At 57.0% G+C, this 14,390-nt stretch overlaps 5 protein-coding genes across 5 annotated transcripts; 1 reads left to right on the plus strand and 4 right to left on the minus strand.

Annotated features, from left to right (window-relative positions):
- Nucleotides 1-1,459: 1,459 nt before the first annotated feature.
- K437DRAFT_265560 (zf-PARP-domain-containing protein) lies at nucleotides 1,460-2,865 on the minus strand (the record flags this gene model as incomplete). Its single annotated transcript, XM_013390923.1, has 6 exons — nucleotides 1,460-2,128; nucleotides 2,200-2,264; nucleotides 2,363-2,425; nucleotides 2,512-2,548; nucleotides 2,733-2,745; nucleotides 2,831-2,865. The coding sequence occupies 6 exons, from the start codon at nucleotides 2,863-2,865 to the stop codon at nucleotides 1,460-1,462; spliced, it is 882 nt and encodes a 293-aa protein (XP_013246377.1).
- A 1,012-nt stretch (nucleotides 2,866-3,877) lies between these two features.
- On the plus strand, nucleotides 3,878-4,182 carry K437DRAFT_265561 (uncharacterized protein; the record flags this gene model as incomplete). The annotated part of the gene is made up of 2 exons (XM_013390924.1): nucleotides 3,878-3,944; nucleotides 4,010-4,182. The coding sequence occupies 2 exons, from the start codon at nucleotides 3,878-3,880 to the stop codon at nucleotides 4,180-4,182; spliced, it is 240 nt and encodes a 79-aa protein (XP_013246378.1).
- Nucleotides 4,183-4,351: 169 nt separating this feature from the next.
- K437DRAFT_265562 (uncharacterized protein) lies at nucleotides 4,352-5,656 on the minus strand (the record flags this gene model as incomplete). Its single annotated transcript, XM_013390925.1, has 3 exons — nucleotides 4,352-4,731; nucleotides 4,808-5,050; nucleotides 5,137-5,656. The coding sequence occupies 3 exons, from the start codon at nucleotides 5,654-5,656 to the stop codon at nucleotides 4,352-4,354; spliced, it is 1,143 nt and encodes a 380-aa protein (XP_013246379.1).
- A 517-nt stretch (nucleotides 5,657-6,173) lies between these two features.
- Nucleotides 6,174-8,458, minus strand: K437DRAFT_96 (uncharacterized protein). Its single transcript, XM_013390875.1, has 3 exons — nucleotides 7,728-8,458; nucleotides 7,022-7,647; nucleotides 6,174-6,944 (listed from the first exon to the last, which is right to left on the minus strand). Exons 1-3 carry the CDS (start codon nucleotides 8,343-8,345, stop codon nucleotides 6,293-6,295), a joined length of 1,896 nt encoding a protein of 631 aa, XP_013246329.1. The 5' UTR covers nucleotides 8,346-8,458; the 3' UTR covers nucleotides 6,174-6,292.
- A 1,143-nt stretch (nucleotides 8,459-9,601) lies between these two features.
- Nucleotides 9,602-14,295, minus strand: K437DRAFT_112 (P-loop containing nucleoside triphosphate hydrolase protein). The gene is made up of 4 exons (XM_013390876.1): nucleotides 13,646-14,295; nucleotides 11,468-13,577; nucleotides 11,341-11,402; nucleotides 9,602-11,270 (listed from the first exon to the last, which is right to left on the minus strand). The coding sequence occupies exons 1-4, from the start codon at nucleotides 13,991-13,993 to the stop codon at nucleotides 9,663-9,665; spliced, it is 4,128 nt and encodes a 1,375-aa protein (XP_013246330.1). The 5' UTR covers nucleotides 13,994-14,295; the 3' UTR covers nucleotides 9,602-9,662.
- Between the last annotated feature and the right edge of the window lie 95 nt (nucleotides 14,296-14,390).

The following is a 14,390-nucleotide window of genomic DNA, read 5'->3' on the forward strand; positions in this document are numbered from 1 at the left end:
GTTGAATAGAATGGGCAGATGATGATCCTAGTCCTACTGAACACTCATGCCTTCACCATACCCCTGGTTCACACATTTTGGCAGTTTGATCGGTGTATCAGGTCGCAGATGAAGAGCTGGAGCATGTTCATTCGAGAGGCTGCAAAAAGCAAAACTGATAGAGGGAAAGTTGCGAATCGCCAGTTGTGGCGAGCTTGTTCTCCGCATTTCCTAGCCCGCTACGTCTTTTCTACTTCGGTCTAACCTGGCCTCGTTGGGCAAAGCCACTCTGTCCTATTTGGGCTCCTCTGCTGCAGACGAGAGTCATTTGCGCTTCCACACCGTTGCGCTATACATTGAGAGAGAGTGGGACGTCTTGCACGTGCATGCTTATGACTCAACTGTCGGGCTCAAGGCATTTCAACATGCATCAGGGCCAGCCTCGGCGGCGTACATCAACGGGGTGCAGCTCTTGCGCATCGCCCAAGAGCAAGGATGCTAGGGCACCATATTTGGCCATGGTCTCCTGTCCGAGTCACCGGTTTTGGCGAGTGCGATGGAAGACGCTCAGCAGGCAGGTAAGGCAGGAATGCCGATCTGGGTAGGTCCACCTTCGTCGCAGCTGGAGCTGTTCGGCAACAAGCAAGCAGCTCGCAAGATAATATGGGCTGTCGCTTATTTCCGGTACAGAGGTAACACAGTCGAGCGCGGCACAAGTGCTGGCATTAGTCAAAAGCTTGAAAACGGTTGAAAAGCGATTTTCAAAGCTGTGGCCAGCGGCGGTGGGCGTGCCGGTGTCCTTGAGAAAAATATAGAGGAAGCATATGCATCCTGTGCGCGCGAGGCGCATTCCTCTTTTTCCAAACCCAGGATCTCTACCGAACGCTACCCCTGTGGTTCCAAGCACTTCGAGATGCAAGTTCTCGGAGGTGTCACGGGAGGGGTTGTGCCTCTCCAGGATCGCGATTGATCCGTGCAAGGGAGAAACTGGGAGTTCATCGAGTTTGCTCCTATGCCTGCGCTCAATACAAAAACGATGGAGCGGGTACTTAGCCACGCGGCCAGGATGATTCAAAGAGGAAAACACAAGAATCTCGGCACGTGGGAACTCTTGGTCATGCCAAAGAGAGGGGAAGCGTTTCTGCTCGAAGTGAACCCGCGGATTCAGGTCGACCACTCTGTGAACATTCGCATTCGATTTTACCAATTCAAAGAGAAATAGGCTGGCAAAGCTCTAAACACGGGTGAATAGGGGTTCCGTGCCTAACTTTCGACTTTCCTGCTTCCCTTCAGGAGGCGGTCTTCGTGACTTGGCTGTATTTTGCATGTATGCTTTCGCTCGAGCTGTTCTTTTGGCATCGTATCATGGATAAGAACACGCAATTGCAAGGCAGTGGCAAGAGTTAATCAGGCATGGAAGACACAGCTCCTTGCAAGTGATACAGGATCATGACAGTACCCAGACAAGCGGACAAGGTCACTACTCATCGCTGAGCTCGGAGTCCTCGTCTTTCGGCTCAGCCTTGGCCTTTCGCTTTCTCCCCTTGGCGGGCGACGGCTTGGCAGGCGACTTCTTTGGGCTGGCGGCCTTCGCCTTGGGTGCACCCCGCTGCTTCTTTTGTGGCATGACCTCCTCATCGGATGTGCTGCCATTGTCACCATCCTCGTCATCTGAGACTTCCCATTTCGATTTTCGACCACCTTTTACCTTGCCCCTTTTGTTCTTGGGACTTGGATCGGACCCATCGTTCGAAAACTCGGCTTCCTCCTCTTCATCACATTCGGACATGGCTGTATCTTCTTCCTCACTCTCCTCCTTCTTTGATTTCTTTCCACCCTTTGGATTCGGTTTGGACGTAGCAGCTTTCTTTGCTGGAGCCCTCTTCGTACTGCCCTTTTTCGCTGGATTGCTTGAACTCGGCTCTGCAGCATCCTCGGCGCCAACTTCATCCTTCTTTGCTTTCTTCGGCGCTCGCTTCTTCATCCCCGAATTTTTCTTCGTCTTTCCGCCTCCGTCTTCCCCATCCGCTTTCTCTTCTTCGGGCGACTTGCGCGCGCTCTCAGGCACATCATCTGGGTCCACGTGACCTTCTCGCCACGCCTTGCGGATCTTCTCCTGATCTTCTTCCCTCATGTCCTCGAATCCATCCTGTGATCACGAGATGAAGAGAATCAGTTGCTGGACGCGGCTGCGGGGGAGAATGCTAATTGGCAACGCACGAGTTCTTCGGGCTCTTCCAGATTTTTCTTCATGTTCTCGAATTGCCTTTCGGTCACGCATCCCCCTGCGCGTGGACGAGCAAAAGCAAAGGGGTCAGTTTGTGATGCAAAACAGTGGAATTTCGAGGAAATGGGGGAATAGTCAAGTAGGCCAAAGACTCACAATGACGCCAAGCAAAGGTGCTGTTGCCTTGGAACTCAACCACAGTTCCAACGCGTAACTGGCCTGAGATGCAAGCCGTGCAGCAGATCGTGTGTTAGCTTGCGGAGGGAATGGGGATAGAACCGTGACAGGATGGAAGGCGGGCGCACCTTTTTCGATCTTGGTCCCACCACAAGGCTTGGGCCCCTGTACAGAAGGAACAGCAAAGGAAGTCGCGAAGCGCTCAGTTCCCTTGGCCTTGCTTGGTTTGCTTCGCATACCCAAACGCAACGCAACGCAGAAGACCGCTAGCTTCATGGGACACCCTCAAGCGAGTAGCCAGTACAGGCCCGCGGCTTCTGTGCTAAATTTTCGTTCTTTTTCGACTGACCTTGCAGCCGGCCCTGGAGAGCGGATGAAAAGCAACAGATGCATCAGCTTGGCGATGGCAAGCAGCGAATGGAGGGCGGGGAGAGTCATTGCGCTCACCTGTTTGACGGGCTATACTCGAGTCGGTACGCCATTTCGCTCGCGATTTTCCGACTCTCGAAGGCAGCTCTGCTATTACACTGCAGGATTTTTCTTCGCGCGAAGCTAGCGGTCAGAGCAATCCGTTTGATGAAAGCAAGTTGGAGTAGCAGCTTCAACAGGAAGCTGGAAGCCAAGACGGAGCGATCGGGTTGGCTGGTTGGGTGTCGCACGAGACGGCTCTATCATCGCATCTGAGAGAGACTTGACATGACAGTGACGCGACTTTACGCGTTCTCGGAAAATAGGGTTATTAACCAACACTCACATCTCTCTCTCCCTCGCTTCTTACGGACTTCTCAGTACTCTCACGTTGACTGGCCATCACGACGATTGACGTGATACGCTGACGCACATCATTCATCCGGGATGGTCCCCTCTGCAACCGCAAAACGTTGGCACCGTCGCAATACGTTTGCGAAATGGTGAGGTCGAGTTGCTTGTGCTCATGGAAGTCGAACCCACGGAAGCGGCCAAGCGGATCTTGTCCGACTTTCAGTCCCTCCCGTTCCACGTCCAAGATGAAGCAATTACGCGCGCCAAGTGTACAAACCAGCGCCTGCTGTGGTACTTGATTCCACACGACCGCAAGCGTGCCTAAAACGTCAGAGGCACCCTCAAAATACTAGCGGACGATAACAGATTGCTCGAGCTCGGAGCGTCCTGAGGCCAGAGTCTCGCTACAGTCTTGATCCGTGCGGATGGGCAAGCACTCGGCGTTTTCGCTTATTCTGACGTCTCCCCCCTCAGCGACGTGATCGATGTGCCGTCCGCGCTGAAATCGACGCGCTTCTCGCAGCTCCTGACTGACACGGAGGCGCTACACCTGCTTGTGCTGTGCGACACGCCCGGGTTCATGGCCTGGCTCGAAGCGGAGAAACAAGTTGACCTACGTGTCTTTGCTGAGTGTTTTGCCTCGCTTCGCTTGCTCGAGGCGAGAGGTGGTAGAATGCTCGGCGTCATGCTGCGTAAGCGTACGGTCTCGGTGCACAGGCGCTGCTCGCCGGTATGGCCCTCTCCAACTTCTTCGGCGTTGCTTGGGCTCGGGTCGAAATCGCCGGGATGAGGATTGAAGGTGTTTTCATCCTGGCCGATTTGATTTTTGACAGCTTGCAGCCACTAATACGTCTGCTTTCGTAGGCGCTGTCCGTCCCGGTTTGCGCAAGGAACTCGAAGCGATCAAAGATGAAAGAGAGCGCGAGCCGCTCTTCAAAGCACTTGTGGACGAGATTTATGAGTGCGGCAAGGCGGACAGCGCCACGAGGGTGCTCGAGATTGGCACAATCATTGATCCGGTAGATATGCGAGAGTAAGTCAAAAATAGGTCTCGCCAGTGACCAGGTCTGGACTCGGGTCTGGCTTGAAAAGCCTCCAACAGTGGCAGCGCAAAGTTGTGAAAAGAGCCCTGATGGCTGTACGTAATTAATGGTGTCTAGAACACATAGGTATATTGGTCTTCATGTTGTGAGCGAGTGCCAAAAGTCAACGCTCTTTGGGAAGCAACAGCCATGCTGCCAAGGCAGTCAAAAAGCCTGTCGCCTTTTCAAAGGTGGTGTGGAAGTACACCTGCGTTGTGAGCAGCATGAAGCTCCACAAGCCAATAAGAGCGAGGACGGAGAGCGCAGCAGCGAGGCTGAGCGCCTGCATGGGCGTCGGCTTTTTCGCACCTTTCGAATGCCCAGTGCTAACGGCGGCTGGCGCAGGTCCTCTGAACGGATTGGTCGGCCACCAGACACTCTTGGGGTAGAAGTCTGCCAAGGCGGGTACGAGATACGGGACGAATGGCGATAGCTCTTCGAGCAGGTATAAGATCGAGAGGGTCAAGATGAAGGTGTGGCCCGAGACGTCGTGTCCTCCTTTCCCTGTGCAGGCACACGCGTCAAAAGGCGAGCGATGTGAATAGCTGAGGTTGAAGGCCTGGAGACATTGAAGACTCACACTGCACTTTGACACCGCCGTGCGAGGCCACTCTCGATGCAAAGGCATCACCAGCAGGGAAGAGGTGTGGATGGGACGAGCGAGTGAGGCTCTTGCGCCTGTAGCAGTACACCGTGTCCACTTTTGCAGGCAGCGAAAATAGAGAGGTCGTCGGAGCTGTGTTGACGGGCACGCATTCACCACCGGTAGCGATGAGCACGCGCAGCATGAGCGGCGGGCCAAAGAACCATCCGGCGAAGAGCACTACACACAAGATTGGGAGTTGAAATCGTCAGAGCAGCCTGGAATCTGATGGGAATTGCTCTCAGCTAGGGGTGTTTGTGACTGACCCCAACACAGCGTCGCAGTCGCAAATCTGAACAAAGAGATGGACAAGGGCGATCCAATAGTGGACTTCCTTGTAGCTGCCGTCTTTTGGGCGGCCGCGACTGCAGGCCCGGTGGGGACCACTGCAACATCATCGTCTTTCTTTCTCTGCGCAGCCTCCCTCCCCGATCCGGAGATGGCGGACTTTAAGAAGAGAGCTTGAATTATGAATGCAAGGATATTCCACCCCCAAGCACGCTTGACGAAGAGCTGGTTGAGAACGTTGCGCTTGTCCGCAAAGTAGCTTGTGGGGGGTAGGAAAGCGGTGTGCGTAGTGGGACTAGAGGAAGTTGCTGCGTTGAGAACGTGCAACCGATCGAATCCTTCGGCGACATTGTAGAGATGCGAGCCCGTTGCAATTGCGTACAAACTGCCGCCAACAACGATGGAGCCTACAATGCAGAGGTAGAGGAGATGGAAAGGTTGCAACCCCAAGGGTAGGCCAGCACGAGCGGCAGGACGGGCGCCTGGTTGTGCAGCCATCATGGACCGTGCTTTCGAGCCTGGCGAAGATGCAGAGCAGCTCTTTTCCAGGCCTGAAGGACGTCAGATCCGCGCTTCGTAGCCGGCGCAAGGCGCTAAAGATTGGTAGACAAGCGTCACGGCTGCCTTGTCTCTTATTTGCTGGCAACGAAGAAAGCGGTGTGCTTCCATAAGAGTTCAAACTGCGTCATGAAGCGTGAGGCATGGAGCGTCGTGCTCAATGTCGGTCGGTTCCGCCCCGCGAATGCTTTGCATGTAGAATAACTATGTATGCCTTGCTTCTATACGACCAGAAGAACAAGATGACTCCACAAAGGAAGACTTGCCTTGCGATGAACATACAGGAAAATAATACAGCATGCCCTGCCGGTGGGGGGAAGAGGCAGGCAGATAGATGATGTGCAAGAAGGAACGACAAAAGGGTTGAGACTCTAATAAGCGCAGGGCTGGTCGTGGATGTGTCGTGTGAGGCTGATGTGGCCGATGTTGGATACTGGTGATGGTGATCATGCTCGAAGACGCGTCCCGAGACAGAGAAAGAACTCAATGTATGGAAACAAAGCTGGTCCAGGTAGCATACTATAAAAGCCAGCAATGGCCAAGTAGTGTCCATCGGATAGGATCGGCTCTATCGCTCTAGCTCTCGCTCTGACCCTGACCTTCAGGCCGGGGCATGCTCCCCTGCCGTGCAACCCAGCCGCCATACTGCGGCGGCAGCTCCTCGACCTGCTCCGCCTCAGGCGGCTGGAGCGCAGGTGCAGGCACAGGCCCGGCGTCGCGGTGCTGTACGAGCCTGCTGCTCCCCGCGACGGGTAGCCCGTCCTGGTCCGACTCGTCGCCAGGCAGCGGCAGCTTCTGCGGCAACGCAGGCGCCTCGGTCCCGCTCGCGCCCCACGTTCCTGCCACTGCCTCAGCAGCAGCAATCATGTCCGTACCCGTATCCGCATTGATGGCGCGCAGCGGCCCGCGCAGCGCGGCAGAGCTCTGGCTATTCGTCCGCGAATGCAACGCTGCTGCGCCGCCCTGAAACGGCGAGCGTGGCGGCAAGGGCGGCGAGGCAGAGCGGCCAGCAAGCGAGGCTGACGCGGCGGACGTGCCAGCCGCAGCTCCTACTCCTGCACCCATCGCCGCGCCAGCAAAGGCGGCGAACTGCGTGCTGTGCGTGTGCTGCGACGTGGGCCGCAGCAGTGTGGCTGCCGTGCCGTCGGGACTGCCCGGTGCCGATGCCTCAGCCGTATTGGTATTTGACTGCGAGTGTTGCGGGTCGTAAGGGAAAGGCGAGACGCCACTGTGCAGAAAGGAATACGAAAATGCAAAGAGAAATCATCAGCACAGCGTTCGCGGCGCCTCCAAAGAACGACTTACTATGACTGTCTGACACCAGCACTCTGCCTCCTTGTGGCACGAAGCAGGCCGCCTCCGCCGGGCGCCTCAACCATATCTTCGTCGCCGTCGAGGTCGACAAAGTGATCCTCCTCCTTGCGTGCAGCATCGCGCAGCTTGCGCTGCCGCCGCTTCCACAGAAAGTACGCTACGCCGAGCGCACAGACGATGCCGAGCGCGATGATGGCGCCGACGATACCACCGACAATAGCCCCTGTGTTGCTGCCGCCACCGCCGCTGCTGCTGCCACCTGTTGAGCCTGATGCAGTCTCGTTCCCGCTCGTTCCCATGCCCGTGCCTGTCGAGTCTGCGACCGCGCCGGATAGGTTCTGAAAGCTGGCGGTGATGCCGTTGAGCGGGAGAGCGTTGCCCGCGACGCGGTTCGGCAGCTGGTAACTGTTCGCCAGACAGTCCTGGTCCGAGGAGGCGCCGACCCTGTACAGCTGCGACGTCCCGCCCGTCGCGCCACCCGTGCCGTCGCCGAGGACGATGAAAAAGTCTGTGCCTTGAGCGTAGGGCAGGATGGTGGTGTAGTTGAAGAACGTCTGATTTTGCGTCGCGGAGGCGGGCACGTTTACAGTTTGTGGGACACCTTGTAAGGGGAGGTACTGCCGGAGAAATCGTGATTAAGTGTCAGCGCGTCTTGGCTTTCCAATGGCGCATGGATGAACCGTACTGATCCACTCACAGTCAGAGTGAAAGGCCTCGTTCCCCTGCTGTCAAGCGTGTAAAACTTGATGTTGCCACACTGGACCATGTTGTTGGTCGAGCCGACGAGGCTATCGGACGCCCACAGGAAGGAATTGCTCGCCGTGTACGGGTCACATGACGCCGTGCTGCCGGCAGGGACGTACGGCGCAAGGGGTCTGCTGGTGTTGCCGTTACCTTGGGCGTCCGCGACGGTCACGGTGAACGTCGAGAATGTGGATGACTTTGGCGGGATGGTGTACTGGAAGGTGATGTCACCGTTGGCATCGCGCTGGTAGTCTTTGTTGATGCGATAGGACTGGGTTGCGCTGAACAGCGACGAGACCCAGACGACGTACGGAAAGCCCGAGCTGGTCGGTGTGAACGTGACATTTAGTGGGGCGCAGACTGCAGGCGAAGAGAGGTTGAAGGTCAAGGCAGCGGCGGCGCCTGGTGAGAGGGTAGCGGCGCTTGCGGCCAGAGATGCAAGCAGTGACAGTGGGCCACCATGTTTCCCTATTCTTCGTCTGACTGAAGCGGGGATCATGCTGATGACAGCGAAATACACGACGAGACAGCGAGAGGCTAAAAGGACCAAAAGAACACTGGAACTCAGCATCGGGAGATCTGAACAGTGGGAAAAAGATCAAATAGCGGCCTGGCCTCGAAGGAATGGCCGTATAGCATTATTCAGGAAGAAGCCAACGCCCACGAGGTTCAGCAGTTGTGCGGCAACGACAAGCGCTCACCTTGGATAATTGCCAGCGCTGCCTGGTGCAAAAGAGCGAGACTTGCACCCCTCCAATTTCCGAGACACAGAAATTATCTCGCTCGTCCGTCGTTCTTCTACTTGTCAGGTAGATTGATGGATAGGTCACGCCACGCCGTGCTGGCAAGAGGTGTCTGGTATCTATCCTTAATGTGACTAGGTGTATCGTCGCAGAAGCCCACGGCGCGTGGGGAGAGAGGCGTCGGGGTGTGCCGGGAGGATGAGCAACGGCTCCAGCCCGGCTCTCTTCGTCTACTTCCTGCGTGTCGATGCCGACGAGGAGAAGGAATGCTGATGCCGTTGCTGATGGGTCCCACGCGCAGATGACAGATCTGCGGGCTGGGTGGGTGGGCGACAATGGGCGGCGGCGGGGGATGTTGGTGGTTATGACCCCATACGATCCGATGGTATGCCAGACAGATAGGATAAGAGGGAGCGTTTAGTGGCATCGGATAAATTTCAGGTTGGGGGAAAACGGCACGCGAGTCCCCGGAAAACCCTCACACGCGTACTGCGCCACTGCTGCGACCCGCTCTCTCGATGTACCGGCTGCCCACCTAGCTGCTGCAAACGCCGTACTGAGAGTGTCATTTCGGGGGAAACGAGCTGCCCACCCCGCTGATACGGCGGTTCTACAGGCAATGGTTGCGAAACTGCCCGGTTTTGGCCCTTGCGCGTCTCACTTTCCTTGGCTTGGCGAAGGACAGAGGTAGTAGTGTGGATAGGGTAGTGACAAGTGGGGTTATGTCGCCGGTACTCCGCCATCATGGGCCATCACCACCACCCATAAGGCACAGAAAAGCATTCGTGGCTGACGAGTGGTGACACTGTTTTGAATGGAGCGAAACAAGCTCTTGGGATCCCTTCTCTGTGGTCGTGGTCATACGGGACGGCACCTTGCCATTGTTGGCGCAAGCGAAGATGCGTCTATCATGACTGCAGCCCAGCGATCGGTCGCCGGAGAGAAGCGATTGGCAATTGCACGAGGCCATTGGAGATGAGCGAATATATTCGGGTGGATCTCAAGGCGCAGCACAAGAAATGATGGAGAGCGTGCAGTGGCACTACAAGGAGAGCAGGCCCTGCTGGAGCCGATCACAAGAGCCGCATTACATAGCATACATTCGCGGAGATGCCTTCCTTCCCGCAGAACAGACCACGTTCTTCTTATAACCCAGCCCGTCTCCCGCGCGGCCGTGGCGTCGCACCAGGCTGCGCGATCTTCGGTGTGGACAGTACGGCCGCGTCGAGCGTCCTCCAGTCGTGCGCCGCTGTCTGACTCCGCATGCTCGCCTCATGGTCCCTGGCGAACTGAATCTCCAAATCGGCCTTCTTGCTGAACTCGGCGTCGTGCGCGTGGCGAGCGTGCGAGCCGATCGCGCCGCGCTGCTTGACCGAGTAGAATACGGAGCCCAGGTCGGCCAGCCAGAACGGGTCGACGGCGGTGACAGTGCCCATGTACTCCTTGGATGTCAGCGTCAGCTCGTGGTACACAACATAGTCCGGTGTATAGCCCAGGCCGTACAGCGCGCTCGTCGGGTGCAGGTGCATCGGGATACCCGTGCGGCAGTGCACATATTCGCCGATGCCCTTGACGCGCGCGGCCTGGTGGAAGTAGCCCGACGTGATGCACTTGCGCACCACATCCCAGTCCGTCCCGCAGCTGACCACCTCCAGCTTCTGCATCTTCATGATGTCCTCCAGCTGCGCCCGTACTTCCCTGGCTTTGCGCAGCAGCTTCGCGTGCAGAAAGTGCTTGGCGCACCACGAGTCCTTGTAGCCGTTCGAGCGCCATAGCGTGTAGACGTGCAGCAGCGTCAGATGGTCGCTCTCCGCTACAAAGAACTTCTCCCGCGCCGAGTCGCTCTCCTCCTGCCGCTCTTTCGGTCGGTAGAAGACAGAGGGCACGCTGAGCATGCTCACGATCGTGAGCACCTCGGCCGAGCATCCGTACTGCTGCGCGCTCATGATCAGGATCTTGGATAGCGACGGCTCCATCGGGAACTCGGACATCTTCTTCCCCAGCGGTGTCAGGTTGCCGACATTGTCCAACGCGCCAAGCACCCAGAGTTGGTACATTGAAGTTAAGATGTTCTCCTGCGGCGGCGGGTCCATAAAATCGAATTCTAGCAGATTCTTAACGCCGAGCGACTTGAGCAGCAATACTGTGTTGGCCAGGTTCGTGCGCTGGATCTCGGGGATGTTGTTGGGAAACAGTTCGTTGCGGAACGCCATCTCGGTGTAGAGACGATACGCTGTGCCTGCACCAGTACGGCCGGCACGACCGGAACGCTGATTGGCGTTGGCCTGCGAGATGGGCGTAATCTGCAACGAGTCCATGCCGACGCGCGGATTGTACACCTTGAGCTTGCTGTACCCGGCGTCGACGACAAACATGATCCCGTCAACAGTGAGAGATGTCTCAGCGATATTCGTTGCGACAATGACTTTGCGCTCGCCGTTTGGTGAGGGCTCAAAAATCTTTGCTTGCAGATCGGCAGGCATCTGGGAGTAAATGGGTAGTGCAAGCAGCGGGGGCGCGTCGTCCAACTGTTCCAAGCGCTCATTGACAACTCGACATGTGATCTCAATGTCCTCTTGGCCTGTCATGAACACAAGCACGTCCCCACTTCCACCTGATAGGTGGATCGACAAGACTTGCTTCACCGCGCTCTCCACATAGTCTTCGCAAGGCGCTCGGCTGAACATGACGTCGACAGGGAACGTCCGGCCTGGGATGGTAAAGCTGGGAGCGCCTCCAAAAAAGTTGGAGAACTGGCGCAACAGAGTGAGATCGCTTTGATCAGTATCAATATCGAGTTCTTTCTCCTTTCTGCAAACTCACCTTTTCGGCATTCATGGTGGCGGACGTTACAATGAGCTTGAGGTCCCGACGGCGCGTGAGAACTGCAGGTAAAAACGTACTCAGTTAGCTACCATGCCAAGCGCATACTCCTCAAAGCAAACCTCACTTTTCTTGAGCAGACCCATGAGAATGTCCGTGCTCAAGCTCCTCTCGTGCGCTTCGTCCAAGATAATGCAAGTGTACCGATCGAGATCGCCCTCATTGAGGCTCTCACGCAGAAGCACACCATCGGTCATGTACTTAATGCGCGTCTGCGGACTAGTGCAGTCCTCAAACCGAATGCTGTATCCGACCGTCCCACCGAGCTCGCACTCCATCTCTTCGCTCACCCGCTTTGCGACGCTCATCGCGGCCACGCGCCGTGGCTGGGTACACGCGATCATGCTACCCGAGCCCGAAGCGTAGCCCTCCTCGTAGAGGAATTGAGCAACTTGAGTCGTTTTCCCCGAGCCCGTCTCACCGATGACGACGACGACTTGGTTTTCTCGGATGATCTTCATGAGATCCTCGCGGCAGGCAAAAGCTGGGAGGTACTGCCGCTGTTCTTTGAGTGTCTTCCCACGGCTAAAGGCCGATGCGCCCTCGCTCTTCTTGAGATGGCTCGCGAACTGCGAGTCGCTTCTTGGATTATCCGCCTCCGCCCTGTCTTTCTTAGCTTGCACGGAAGCATTGCTGCCCGTACCAATGCCTGGTGCGCCCGCTTTGCCCTGCTGCTCGTCCTCGTCTTCCTTGATGCCCATGATGTTTCCGAGCGCAGTCCCACCGAGAGCCGCTGCTCTAGCCGTCGCCTTCTCCCTCTCGCTCTGCTCTCGCTTCTCCTTGACGAGGCGACTGCCTTTCTTGGAGAACATGGCCATGTCGCTCGTCGGGTCCTTGATCGGGTTGACCGGTTCAATTTGCTTCGTGAAGACCGTCTTGCCGTCCAAGAAGGGTGGTCTCAGGTCGTGCACGAGCAGATGCACACGCGCCTCCTCCTCCGCATCAGCCGCTACGCCATCCAAGTCGACAAACCGCCGCGGCCCGACGCCACCAGTCTGCATCCGGTTCACCTCCCAGTCGTCGCGATCGGCGTTGTACTGCGCCTGCTTGGCCGTCACTCGCGCAGTCTGCTGCCTGCTCGCCAAGGAACCGCCAGCGAGAAGCTGCCCATGCATGTCCTCGAACTGCGAGAACGGGTTGTGGTCCTCGTCACCCGCCAGCCCCTCTCGCTCTTCCATCGAATACCACTCGCGGTCCATCGCGACCTGTGCAGCGGGATCGCCGTCAGGGTCGTCGCCCCATTGCCAACCAGCAAGTGTCATCCGCCCATCCTCTGCGCCACGACGCTCAGATCCCCGCTCCGTAGGGTATCGGTCTGTATACGCGCCTCCGCGCCGTGCGCTGCTGTCAGAATAGCCGACACGCATCGAGCGTGAAGCACTAGAAGGCGTCGCGTCCCAGGCACGACCACGAAGGGAGCTGGTTGTCGATGGGATGTCCCCGTCTCTGTCCCTGCTGTGTGAAAGCTGTGGTGTGGAGTCCCAGCTTCGCTCGGGGAGCGATGCAGCCGAGCGTTGGCTGGCATCTGCCCATCCGTCCCGGGCACTGCCTCCTGTATGTTGCGCCTGACCACGAGGGTCGTCAAAGGAGCGTTGCCTGCCTTCCCGCTGCTCTCGATCACGTGCTTGGCGCTCCTGCCACGCGTCTCTCCTCTCCTGCCTCTGCTCCATGTCCCGGTTGAGCCGCTGCCTGAACTCTGAGAAGCCTCCTCTCGCATCCTCATCAGCTTGCCTTCCCCCACTTCCACCACGGTCCCTCCCGCCATCCTGCGCAGCAAAACTTCCCACCGCTAGTCTCGCCCCTCTTCGCTGGGCTAAACGCTGTCGGGCCACTTCTGAGAGCCCTCCGCCAACTGGTCCGGGAGTCTCATCTCCTCGCTGACGACGCTGCAAGCAGCTCGAGGATGCAGACGAACGATCATTAGCGCCTTCCGCGGAGGAAGAGTACGAGTGCTCATGTTCGTCTCGGCGAGCGGGGGGTCGGGCGGGTACTTTGAAGAGCGGCTGCTCGTCTCCGTTAGGTTGACCACCATTTTGACGAGGCGTTGGGGGTGGCAAAGCCTCGACCTTGGATTTCTTCCTGGCCGGTTCCACCTCGCCGCGTTCTTGCCGCCTTTGCTCTGCGAGTGCTTGCAGGCCTAGGCTCGAGCCTGCGCTTGAGGAGCGAAAGACGTGTTTCTGACGGCAGACAAGAAACTTTAGCAAGTCCATCGAGAGAAGCAGTAGCGTACCGACTACCGACTCACCTGTCCTTCTGCAGTTTGCAGTCCTGCTCGCTTTAACGTTGGTACATCGAGCCTGTCCGAACCATGCGCCCCTACTGCATCCACATCCTTTGAATCAGCTGCGCCTCCATTCTGTAGCGAAGCTGATGATGGAATATCCTTGCTACTGAGAACAATATTCCTGATGGCTTTCAGGAATTCGTGATCGAATTTGCCAAAGCCACTGGCGGCACGAATAAATGTTGCCTCACCGGGCTGACTGCGCGCGATGGTGATTATGTTGTTTGCAAGGATATGGGCATTCGTCTCCGGCAGGCCGAGCGCTCCGGCCAAACGCGTAGCGATGTCGGATTGGAGGTTGCTCGCCATGATGGAGACGTAGAGGGGAAACTGTATCCTGTCCTTATCCTCGATAGTTGATCGCAACAAGTGATGATAGATGGGCTTGCTTCCAGCGCGGCACGATGATGCTATCGTGTATCGCGTCAGAAATCCTGGACTCCGTAACGTCGCATCCGCGCCTCTTACTCCAACCAACAGCCCAAAAAGCCGCGCAGGAAGACTCGACGCGGCTTTCGAAAGCTAGTGATCTGCTGCAGAAAGGGACTTTGTGCGGATGGCATCGACCCCTTCACACCTTTTCTCCTTCAGATGCTCGATCCCACGCGATCCAAAGCAAAGCAAAGCATTCAATTCTCCACTCCGTAGTAGAGATGAGATCCATGGGAGACTATAGACCCAGGTTCCGTGACACGGAATTCGTAAA

The sequence above is a fragment of the Tilletiaria anomala genome (assembly GCF_000711695.1).
Source record: "Tilletiaria anomala UBC 951 chromosome Unknown K437scaffold_1, whole genome shotgun sequence".
Lineage (NCBI taxonomy): Eukaryota > Fungi > Basidiomycota > Exobasidiomycetes > Georgefischeriales > Tilletiariaceae > Tilletiaria > Tilletiaria anomala.

What these genes read in the sequence shown, in the direction of transcription:
- K437DRAFT_112 (XM_013390876.1), bottom strand. Translation starts at nt 13,993, where the DNA reads ATGGCGAGCAACCTCCAATCCGACATCGCTACGCGTTTGGCCGGAGCG. An exon ending in TGCAAACTGCAGAAGGACAG is followed by an intron (nt 13,578 to 13,645) that starts GTGAGTCGGTAG and finishes GTCTGCCGTCAG; the next exon opens with AAACACGTCTTTCGCTCCTC. An exon ending in CCACCATGAATGCCGAAAAG is followed by an intron (nt 11,271 to 11,340) that starts GTGAGTTTGCAG and finishes CTGTTGCGCCAG; the next exon opens with TTCTCCAACTTTTTTGGAGG.
- K437DRAFT_96 (XM_013390875.1), bottom strand. Translation starts at nt 8,345, where the DNA reads ATGCTGAGTTCCAGTGTTCTTTTGGTCCTTTTAGCCTCTCGCTGTCTC. An exon ending in CGAGGCCTTTCACTCTGACT is followed by an intron (nt 7,648 to 7,727) that starts GTGAGTGGATCA and finishes TTTCTCCGGCAG; the next exon opens with TACCTCCCCTTACAAGGTGT. An exon ending in GCTGGTGTCAGACAGTCATA is followed by an intron (nt 6,945 to 7,021) that starts GTAAGTCGTTCT and finishes CTTTCTGCACAG; the next exon opens with TGGCGTCTCGCCTTTCCCTT.